Genomic DNA, 12,418 nt, shown 5'->3' on the forward strand with positions numbered 1-12,418 from the left:
TTACACAACAATGTGAATATACTTAATACTACTGAACGCTATATCTACACTACTGAACTATATTCTTAAAAATGGTTAAGATGATAAATTAATGTCATATGCTTAACCATAAAAAAAAAAAAGATAAGGAACCCATCTAAGATCACAGAGCTTACAAATAGCAGAAACATGACTAAAATCTGGGTCTTTTGACTCCCACAAAAAAACAATGTTCTTTTCATTACAAAACATTAATAAAAAGCTTGTTCAAGCCAATGAGTTATGAAATCCATTTGAATGCTCCATATCATAAGCCATCAGGGAATGCAAACCCAAATCACAATGAGATACCACTTCACAACTACCTAGGTGGCCATAACAAAAAATGCAGAAAATAACAAGTATTGGCCAAGACGTAAAAAATAATGTAAAAAGATCAGCAAGATTGCAGGATACAAGATAATGTTACAAAAATTACTTGTATTTCCCTCCCACCTCAGCCTCCTGAGTAACTAGGACTATAGGCATGTGCTACCACACCTAGCTAATTTTTAAATTTTTGTAGAGATAGGGTCTCCTGGCCTCAAGTGATCCACCCACTTCAGCCTCCCAAAGTGCTGGGATTACAGGCATGAGCCACTGCACCCAGCCACCATAATAAGCTTTTCATACGATATAAAATGAGGTACATAGTTTTAACATCTAAAAATCAATCAATGTAATACACCATATAAATAGAATAAAAAATGACTATGGATTCTTTAGGATTTTTCATATACAAAATCACAGTTGCCCAGGTTGGTCTCTAACTCCTGGTCTCAAATAAGCCTCCTGCCTGAGTCTCCCAAAGTGCTGGGATTACAGGCGTGAGCCACCAGTTGTGTGTATTTTATGGCCGAAGATGTCTATATTTTATGGTTGTAACTGATAAAACAGACTGGTGTCTACAAAATCACGTCCTCTGCAAACAGAGCTAGTTTTACTTCTCCCTTTCCAACGTGGATGCCTTTTACTACTTTTCTTCCCTAAATTCCTTGGTAGAACCTCCAATACAATATTGAACAGATATAGCAAAAGCAGACATCCTTGTCTTGTTTCTGACTTCAGGAGGAAAACATCCACTGTTTCAGCATTAACTATGATATTAACTGTGAGTTTCTCATAGATGTCCTTTATCAGGTTGAGGAAGTTCCCTTCTAAGTTTGTTGAAATATTTTTATCATGAAAGGGTACTGGATTTTGTCAAATGTTTTTGCTACATCTACTGAGATGATAATGTGGTTTTTATTATATTTATATGGTGTATTACATTGATTGGTTTTCAAATGTTAAAACTATGTACTTCATTGTATATCATATGAAAAGCTTATTATGCTGGCTGGGCGTGGTGGCTCACACCTGTAATCCCAGCACTTTGGGAGGCCGAGGCAGATGAATCACTTGAATCCAGGAGTTCGAATCAGCCTGGCCAATGTGATGAAACCCCATCTCTACTAAAAATATAAAATTAGCCGGATGTGGTGGCATACGCCTATAATCTCAGCTACTCGGGAAGCTGAGACATGAGAACTGCTTGAACCCAGGAGGTGGAGGTTACAATGAGCCAAGATCATACCACTGCACTTCAGCCTGGGCGACTCTGTCTCAAAAAAACAACGACAAAAAAAAAACAAAAAAAAAAAGCTTATTATGCCATATCACTTCATTATTAATGATGATGTTAATATTAATGACTGATTTCAGGTGATGACAGTATGATAACCCCATTGTAAAGTTTCAGTTTTTTCCCCTTATGACTAGCAAATAATCAATAATTTAGAAGTATGTAAATGTAAATACTGTTCCTCATCAACCTAAGTCTTAAGAATTTTAGCATCCTTGTCTGAATCAAATATTTCCTTATGGTTGACAAAATGTTGATTTTTCTAGTTCTATCATTCCTTGTCTAATAGCTAGCATTGCTCTAGAAAGAAAAGCTTTTCCTAATGAACTAGAGATACTTGGTTACCATGAAATACAATTCTTATTGAAAAGGCAGGATAAGCGCTTACTTCATTCCCTTTACCAATTTTAATAGTAAGAAATTGATAGTACAGCTACTTGTCATTGTCAGAAACAGGTTTTACTTCATCTAGCTCTCATTTAGGTTTCATTAGGAACTCACGGATTTTTATATATTCAATGTGATTCAATCAATTATATTGGTTATTTATTGTTTTTTCTTTTGATGCTTCAATTATCCAAGTAAGGTCAACGTGAACCTTTTCAAGCTGGGTCCTACGTTCTTTTGCATGAGCTTGCCTTATACTTCCCCTGACCCAGACCTGGAACCAGGTATTTCTGACAACAAGAAATACCTTATTGCTGTAAGAGCAGAATGGTACTTAAAAGATCAACATATGTGCCCTACAGGTGTTTGCTGCTTTAGGGATATCCACAACAGTTTAAAGAGCGCAAAAACTATTTATTCCTTGAAGTTGTGAAATAATTCATCTGTAAAACTTCTGAACATGGCATTCTGGGGCAAGTACTTTCTTGTGACAATTTTCTGAATTTCTTCAATGTAACTGACCAAGTTTTCTCTCTGCTTTCTAATAAAAATATTGCACTCTATACTATCTGATAAGATAATCCATTTTCAAGTGTAATTGCACAAAATCATTAAAAGAGTATTTTATAATCCTCATGATTCCTTCTGTATTTGGGATTCTATGGTTATTTTCCTATTCTCATTTCTAATTGTCTATATCTGGGCTTGCTCAAACTTCTTTATTTCCTTGACTGGGATATATCTATGTAATCTAATTGACATTTTCTTTAAGAAAAGCAATTACTGAATTTATATATCAGCTCTACTCTTCTAATTCACTATATGCTACTCTTATCTATTAATAATTACTTCCTTTTGTTCATTTAGGCTTATATGTTGTGTACTATTTTCCTTTTTGAGATAGTCTCACTCTGTCGCCCAGGATGGAGTGCAGTGGCATGATCTTGGCTCACTGCAACCTCCACCTCCCAGGTTCAAGTGATTCTCGTGCCTCAGTCCCCCCAAGTAGCTGCAATTACAGGTGTGTGCCACCACACCTGGCTAATTTTTGTATTTTTAGTAGAGACAGGGTTTCATCATGTTGGCCAGGCTGGTCTCAAACTCCTGACCTCAGGTGATTGAGCCTCCCAAAGTGCCGGGATTACAGGCGTGAGCCATAGCGCCCGACCTGTGTACTCTTATGTATCAAGTTGATTGCTTAACAAAACATATTCTGAATTCATCTTTTCATTGTAAATTCATTCTCTCTTTAGAGACATTATCAAATCCTTAGCTTCTTTGGAGCTAGAAAAAAAGCCTCCTTACACCTAAATATGAGAATAAAAATAGCAGGGTTCTAACTGGAATCTATACACATAACATTTATTCTTATCTAATCTCAGCAAACTTAAAATAGTTAACAATTTTTAACAAAATAGCATTCTTACCTCTTTTATAGTACCTGCTCTTCCAGGTTCATGATTTACACAAAAAGGGCCAGTTTTCCATGCCTCTGTGTCTCCACAGTCACAGAACCCTCCTCCAGTAGAAGTATGCATCTGATAAAGGAAAAATGAGTTTGTCTTGATTTCAAACATTTTACTAAGCATGAAGAATGATAAAGATGACTCAAATAATAAATGCTCACCAATACTCCAACCTTAATTGAGTTCAATGTAATATTAACTGGATGTAACAAAAACCATTTTCGATTAGTTACCTAAAAAACAAACCAACAAACCAAAACTTCCAAATTCTGAATACTTCATCATAACAAAAATGAACTGCCAAAATTGATAAGCTTTTGAAATATAACTCTAATTTTTAAATAACAGTTGTTTAAATTTTGACTAATGGAGAAGAATAGATTGCAAAGTGTGCGAAAATAATCTATACAACACCTAGAATTTTTTTTTTAATTGTTATACTTTAAGTTTTAGGGTACATGTGCACATTGTACAGGTTAGTTACATATGTATACATGTGCCATGCTGGTGTGCTGCACCCACTAACTCGTCATCTAGCATTAGGTATATCTCCCAATGCTATCCCTCCCAACTCCCCCCTAGAATTTTTGAGTGATAATATATATATATTTTTTTGAGATGGAGTTTCGCTTTTGTTGCCCAGGCTGGAGTGCAATGGCGTGATCTTGGCTCACCGCAACCTCTGCCTCCCGGGTTCAAGCGATTCTCCTGCCTCAGCCTCCCAAGTAGCTGGGACTACAGGCATGCACCACCATGCCTGGCTAATTTTGTATTTTTAGTAGAGACGGGGTTTCTCTACGTTGGTCAGGCTGGTCTCAAACTCCCGACCTCAGGTGATCCGCCCGCCTCAGCCTGCCAAAGTGCTGGGATTACAGGCATAAGCCACCATGCCCAACCTGATAAGATTTTTTTAATTAAACAAACTTAAACTCATTATGATGATTACATAGTACTTAAGAAATGTATAAAGTATTTTAATTTACACAAATATCCCATAGCAACTAAAACTTATTTATAAACTTTATCCTTTCAGTGTTGTTGAAAAAAAATTATCCAAAATATACTACCTCAGGTAGAGGATGATGGCAACAACCTGATTTTGAATCTTCCTCAAAACTTCCTCCAAAACATAAAAATAAGGAGAACACTAAAACCATACATTATCCATACTTTCAGCATTTACTAGGAGAACAACAAAAAAAATTACCACAACGTTCATATGACGTACTCCAAAAGAATTCCCATTGCCTATCCCTTCAAGCCTGTGGGTGCAGATAGCAAGAGAAGGGAGCTTAAAAGACTCCATGAAAAAGTGCAGAGGTGCAGAGGACTTAGAAGAAACACTGAAACACAGAAAAAAGTCACCCCCAAAAGAGAAAGCCCAATGCTAAGGGATGAAACCTGAACATGAGTTGGGACTTGATTCACAAAGAAAGTGAGAAGGACAAGAGGTGGCAAACTCAGAGAAGCAGTACTTTTGGAAGAAAATCAGATACATTTTTACAGAGTGGAAACCCCTAAAGATGTGGCAATGGAGGAAAAAGGGATATAAGGGAAAATTCTATAGAAATGAGAGAGAAACAAGACATGCCAAACCCTCCCTTCACATCACCACCACTAATATCATCAACAAAAAAAGAAATTACACAGAAAATGGAAGAACTGACAGAAGAGAGCACTTGTAACCCTTGAGCATGAAATGAGAAAGAACAGAAAAAGCAGCCCATATTCACATAAACATGTAAAAATTAAAAGGGGAGGGGCAAAAATGCAAATAAGAGCCAAAACCCAATCACAAAGCTAAAGAAAACTATAACACAATGCTCCAAACTCAATTACATGGAGTCAAACAAGCATTTGGTGATTATGACTTGAATCAGATTAAAACACCTTTTATCAGAAATACAAAAACTGGCCAGGCACAGTGGCTCATGCCTGTAATCCCAATGCTTTGGGAGGTTGAAGCGGGAGGATCACTAAAGGCCAAGAGTTTGAGATCAGCCTGAGCAATACAGCAAGATCCCATTTCTACAGAAAATTTAAAAATTAGCCAGGTGTGGTGGCATGCACCTGTAGTAAGTAATACAAAAACTAAAAACAGAAATGGACAAAAAAGCAGGAATAAATGAGACTTAATTAAACTCAGGAAAAAAAAATACAAGAAGATGAGAAAATCATGCCAGAAATGAATTTTACATTACAAAGTATCCAAAATATAGACTCAAATGAAAAGTTAATGAATAACATTGAAGCAAAGCAGGAATACAAGAGAATGAAAATGAGATGAAGTAAAAAGTAGGATCAGAGAGAAAGTCATTGAAATGGGGGACAGGCATAAGAAAGCCACTATAACTGGAGTCACCGAAGAAGAAAATCAAAACAACGGAACACAGCTAACATTTAAAACCATAGACCAGGTACAGTGGCTCATGCCTGTAATCCTACACCTTGGGAGGCCGAGGCAGGAGGGCTGTTTTAGCCCAGAAGTTTGAGACCAACCTGTGCAACACAGTGAAACCTCGTCTCGGTTAAAAAAAATAATCGAATTAAATTAAAATGTAAAAACAAATTAAAAATAAGACTATAAACTAAGAAAACTTTCTGCAAATAAAAGAACACCTGAATCTGTACACTAAAAGGGCCCATGAATTCTTGAGTGACTAATCAACTCCAAAATATATCCTAGTAAAACTATTTGACTTTAAAGATAAAAGTCCTGAGGGTGGCCAGGAGCAGTGGCTCACGCCTGTAATTCCAGCACTTTGGGAGGACGAGGCGGGCGGATCACGAGGTCAGGAGATCGAGACCATCCTGGCTAACACGGTGAAACCCCGTCTCTACTAAAAAATACAAAAAAAATTAGCCGGGCACGGTGGTGGGCGCCTGTAGTCCCAGCTACTCAGGAGGCTGAGGCAGGAGAATGGAGTGAACCCGGGAGACAGAGATTGCAGTGAGCTGAGATCGTGCCACTGCACTCCAGCCTGGGCGACAAAGCGAGACTCCATCTCAAAAATAAATAAATAAATAAATAAATAAAAGTCCTGAGGGTATTCAGGCAAAAGATGAGATATCATAATGACAAGAAAATCATACTGGCATTAGACTTCTCAGTAACAACATATGAAACAATAGCAGAGTAGCATTTTTAAGTAAAGAAAATGCAAACTAAGGATATTATTTCCAGCCAAGCTATAAAGGTCTGATTTTGAACATGTCAGGACTCAGGGAACACTACACATGTACCCTTCTTGAGGTGTCTATTTGAGCAAGAATCAGCAAACTTTCTGTGTAAAGAACCAAACAATAAATATTTTAGGTTTTGCAGGCCACATAGCCTCTGTCAAATTACTCAATGCTACTGCCGTATTGCAGAAGCAGCCACAGAGAATACAAAAGTGAATAAGCATGGCTTTGCTGCAATAAAACTTTATTTACAGGCACTGAAATTTTAATTTCATATAATTTTAATGTATCATGAAACATTTTTTTAAACTAACCATCTAAAAATATAAAAACATTCTCAGCTGTTTGAAGCCATATAAAAATAGTGAGCCAGATTTGACCCACAGGCTGTGGTTTATCATTCCCTTCCACCATCATCCCCCAGCCACTAGCAACCACTGATTTTTTTATTGCCTCCCCAGTTTTGTCTTTTCCAAAATGTCATACAGTTGGAATCATACAGTATGTAGCCTTTTCAGAATTGTTGCTTTCATTTATCAATATGTACTTAAGGTCCCACCATGTATTTTCATGACTTGATAGCTCCTTTCTTTATGTACTAAGCAATATTCCATTGTATGTATGTACCACAGTTTTTCCATTCACCTACTGAAGGACATCTTGGTTGCTTCCAAGTTTTGGGAAATATGAAGAAAGCTGCTATAAAACATTCACTGGCCGGGCGTGGTGGCTCACACCTGTAATCCCAGCAATTTGGGAGGCCGAGGTGGGTGGATCACTTGGAGTTTGAGACCAGCTTAACATGGTGAAACCCCGTCTCTACTAAAAATACAAACATTAGCTGGGCATGGTGGTACACGTCTGTAATCCCAGCTACCTGGGAGGCTGAGGCAAGAGAAATGCATGAACACAGGAGGTGGAGGTTACAGTGAACCAAGATTGTGCCACTGCACTCCAGCATGGGCAACAGAGCCAGACTCCATCTCAAAAAAAAAACATTTCGTGTGCAGTTTTTTTGTATGGACATAGGTTTTCAATTCATTTGTGTAAATACCAAGGAGTGCTGTTGTTGGATCATATGATAAAAGTATGTTTACTTCTGTAAAAAACTGTTGAATTATCTTCTGAAGTAGTTATACCATATTGCATTTCCACCAATTATAAGAGTTCCTGGCCAGGCACGGTGGCTCACGCCTGTAATCCCAGCACTTCAGGAGGCTGAGGCAGGTGGATCACAAGGTCAGGAGTTCAAGACCAGCCTGACCAGCAGAGTGAAACCCCATGTGTATTAAAAATACAAAAATTAGCCAGGTGTGGTGGCGCGCGCCTGTAATCCTAGCTACTCAGGAGGCTGAGGCAGGAGAATCACTTGAAGCCAGGAGGCGGACGTTGTGGTGAGCCGAGATCGCACCATTGCACTCTAGCCTGGGAAATAACAGCGACACCCCATCTCAAAAAAAAAAAAAAAAAAAGAAGAAGAGTTCCTGTTGTTCCACATCCTCACCAGCATTTGGTGCTGTCAGTGCTTTGGATTTTCACTATTCTAATAGGTATATAGTAACATCTCATTGTTTTAATTTGCAATTCCCTAATGACAAATGATGTTGAGCATCTTTTAGTGTGTTTACTACTGATCATTTGTATATATTCTTGATGAAGTGTCTATTCAGATATTTTGTCCATTTTTTAAAGGGATGGTTTTCTTATTCTTGAATTTTAAGAGTTCTTTGTATAATTTTAGCACTGGCCTTTTTTTAAGATGTATGTTTGGCAAAGTTTTTTTGCTCAATCTATCTCTTGCCATTTTATTCTCTTAAAAATCCGTATTTTTTAATCCAGTAATTCCACTTCTGAGAACCTATCCTAAGGAAATAATCCTACATATAAAAAAATTATTTACACATAAAGGCATTTACTGTAACACTGTTTATCATTTTAAAAAAACTGAAACCCAAATAAATACCCCAATAATAGGTAAATTATACAAATAAAATATGGTTAAATATTATACACATAATATGTTCTTAAAAAAGCACAATGTATAATTTTATATATTTTGCTTTTTACATTTAAAAGTATAACAAAATTTTATTTTTATAACTCCACAAACTTCCTTTGAAAACTACATTTTTTTCCTGATTAAAAGAGATAGTTGCAGAAATACACTCTTTTTATAGCTCATTTTACAACATGAAAAAAAATTTCTATTAAAAACAATCTTTAACAGTGAGTGTATGTTCGTTTCTATGTATGTATTTTTGAGAAAGAATACACAGAGGTTTACTGTAAGTTTTTTTTTTAGCAGTAAACTACTGAAAGGCTAGAGATCACAAAGAAGGGTCATATTACACACTGTAGAGCAAAGAGCTCAAAATTTTGTTTGTTTTCTTGTTCTCAAAAGTTGTTATGGACTATTCTGCAACTGAAGGTTTATCTTGGTCCTTTCATCACATAATATCTGATCTTGAGTCTCCCTAAAATTACTCCTTTTTTCTTTTCTGTAAAGCAACACACATCCCTTATCTCTTCCAATCATTTCTTTAAAATGGCTATGTTCACATATCAGAGCTGTTATAGCAGGAATGTGAATACTACTCAAGAATTTGGACTAGATGGCCATCAGATTCCTGCTTATTCAGAGGTTATGGTTATATTTTCTTACCTTGTAACGATGATTTTTATGAACACTGTTCTGGAAGCAGTCCATACAGAGTACACATGTTGGATCAATTGCACAATCCCTGAAAAAGATCAGAAATCAGATTCCAAAATTTAGATGACTCCCACTGATGCTCAAGGTATAACTATAACATAATGTGAACAAGTTTCCTCTATGGTACACAAACTGAATAAGAAAATGCTTCAAAAACTGGATTGTTAAAATGTTTTGAACAAAGATAATATTGCTAGCACAACTTTAGTCTCATTTTAGCCACATTTAAGTGTGTAGGTCTGGATGTTTGGTTTTCTTTCTGAAATCATTCTCATAACTTTGGGCCTTGACCTGGTTTCGAACTGTTAGATTACAATTCAAAAATAGTTTTGTAAAAAATAATCCACTTTTTCCATTAACTACCATCATCTCATCCTATTACATAAACAAATATGTTTTACAAAAGCTGATTGCTCATTGTTAAATGAGGCTTGGATAAAGACAAAGTTCATTAGAATGCAAGCAACATAAGGGCAGGGATTTTTATTCATTGTACATTGAAGTGTCCCAAACACCTGCAATGATGCCTGGCATATAGTGGGTACTTAATATTCATTGAACAATTGAAAGAAATTCAATCCCTCTTCATCTCTCCCTTAATAACAACTTCTTAAATGTATTGTTTTATTTAACATTTTGGAGGAGACATTAAGAACAATATAAATTAGTGCAAAGTGCAGGATTATTATTTTTTTTTCTTTTGAGACAATCTCACTCTGTCACCCAGGATGGAACACAGTGGAAGGCAGTGGCACAATCATAGCTCACTGCAACCTCAGCCTCCCAGGTTCAAGCGATTCTCGAACCTCAGCCTCCCAAGTAGCTGGGATTACAGGCATGCGCCACCACGCCCAGCTAATTATTTGTATTTTTAGCAGAGATGGGGTTTCACCATGCTCGCCAGGCTGGTCTCGAACTCCTGACCTCAAGTGATCTGCCCACCTCAGCCTCCCGAAGTGCTGGGATTACAGGCGTGAGCCTCTGCGCCTGGCCAGGATTAATTTTTTAAATATCTTATTTAGAAGAATTGAAGAGATAAAATTGGGGAATTTTAAAAAGATTTTAAAAGGCTGGCCAGGCTTGGTGGCTCACACCTGTAATCCCAGCACTATGGGAGGCCAAGGTGGGCGGATCACCTGAGGTCGGGAGTTCCAGACCAGCCTGACCAACATGGAGAAACCCCGTCTCTACTAAAAATACAAAAAATTAGCCAGGCATGGTGGTGCATGCCTGCAAGCCCAGCTACTCAGGAGGTTGAGGCAGGAAAATTGCTTGAACCTGGGAGGTGGAGGTTGCGGGTGAGCTGAGATAGCGCCATTGTACTCTAGCCTAGGCAACAAGAGCGAAACTCTGTCTCAAAAACAAACAAACAAACAAACAAAAACAACAACTTAAAAAGCTAACAGGAAATATAGGTTGTCTAATAATATTCTGTAAAATATATATGATCTATAGACCTATTTAGAGTAGGATTTTTCAACCTTAATACTACTGACATTTTGGGCCAGATATCATTTGTCGGGGGTGAACCAGACTGTCCTGTGCATTAGGATGTTTAGCAGGAATCTTGGCCTCTACACACTAGATGCCAGTACCTTCATCCCCAGTTGTAACAACTAAAAATATCTCCATGAAACTTTTGGAGACATGAGGTCTGCAAATGTCTAGCATGCTTTAGTTGAAACTGATTGGGCTTTAGCTAAAAATATGTAAGAATATAAATGACCCTTACTATACTATATAGCAACATGGTACACAAAATGCAAAGACTATTTTTTTGTTTGTTTTTGAGATGGAGTCTTGCTCTGTTGCCCAGGCTGGAGTGCAGTGGCACAATCTCGGCTCACCACAACCTCTGTCTCCCGGGTTCAAGCAATTCTCTGCCTCAGCCTCCCGAGTAGCTGGGATCACAGGCGCCCACCACCACGCCTGGCTAATTTTTGTAGTTTTAGCAGAGACGGGGTTTCCCATCTTGACCAGGCTGGTCTTGAACTCCTGACCTCGTGATCCACCTGCCTCGGCCTCCCAAAGTGCTGGGATTACAGGCATGACCACAGCGCCTGGCCAAGGCTATTTTTTTTCTCCTGAGAAAAGAACAGAATAAAGAAAGATAGTATGTTCTAAACAACTGTTAACTGTACATAAACCAGTTAGGCCTAGAATTATAAGGAAGTAAAAACAATTCTCTGTATTTATAAAGTTTAAAACTTTACACTCCTAACCTAAACTAGCTCTAAGAAGGAAAACTAAATTTCAAATTTCAGGCAGAGGTAAGGAGTAAAAACATTCTCTGTGCTGTCACGAAATTTAAGGCACTGCTCTCACAAAGAATAAAAAGCCTAAAGTTGCTTTCAGTTTCCCTGCCACTGGCCTCTTCTATTCAACTAAATTACAACTGTTTCTACAGGTTCAAAATCCCTTATGCCAGACTCTGAAATCCAAATAGCTCCAAAACTGAAAGGTTTTGGGATTGTAGGTTTGGCAATAAATCTCACTTGGTGGCAAAAAATTACTTTAAATGACATGAGACTACAGGCATGATTTATACTACTTGTTATGAATATTCACAGATTTCTTAAAGAAAGATTGTGTTTGATTACAGTGTCCCGCCCTGACTCTGCTGGGGAAGTATTCAGAATTCTGAAATGGCCCCAAAGAGTTTCAGGTAAGAGTGTACTGGATATATTATGAACAAGGCAAAAATCTATCACTGACATTCTGTTGGAGAACAGGAAGAAACAGTGAGCACTATTTAACTGGAAGACATATATATTCAGAAACAAGCTGTACTAGCAAAAACCAAACTATAACGGTATAATAAAAGAAAATTAATAAGATTAAATGTATTATAAATAGCAATAAACCAAGACAAGTACATCGTGAAATAGATACAAAATACCAAGATTGTAATACTTGGCCAGGGTGCGGTGACTCATGCCTGTAATCCCAGCACTTTGTGAGGCTGAGGCATGTGGATCACTTGAGGCCAGGAGTTTGAGACTGGCCTAGCCAACATGGTGAAACCTT

At 37.5% G+C, this 12,418-nt stretch overlaps 1 protein-coding gene across 2 annotated transcripts in view; it reads right to left on the minus strand.

Annotated features, from left to right (window-relative positions):
* Positions 1-12,418, minus strand: part of UBR1 (ubiquitin protein ligase E3 component n-recognin 1) — a 161,861-nt gene that overhangs the window by 129,003 nt on the left and 20,440 nt on the right. For both annotated transcript variants that reach the window (XM_024349144.3, XM_063794833.1), the window contains exons 3-4: positions 9,341-9,419; positions 3,457-3,567 (exon numbers count right to left, since the gene is read on the minus strand). In XM_024349144.3, the coding sequence (XP_024204912.1) occupies positions 3,457-3,567; positions 9,341-9,419 (190 nt within the window). The remainder of the gene's footprint in view (positions 1-3,456; positions 3,568-9,340; positions 9,420-12,418) is intronic.

This window comes from Pan troglodytes, chromosome 16 (genome assembly GCF_028858775.2).
Source record: "Pan troglodytes isolate AG18354 chromosome 16, NHGRI_mPanTro3-v2.0_pri, whole genome shotgun sequence".
Lineage (NCBI taxonomy): Eukaryota > Metazoa > Chordata > Mammalia > Primates > Hominidae > Pan > Pan troglodytes.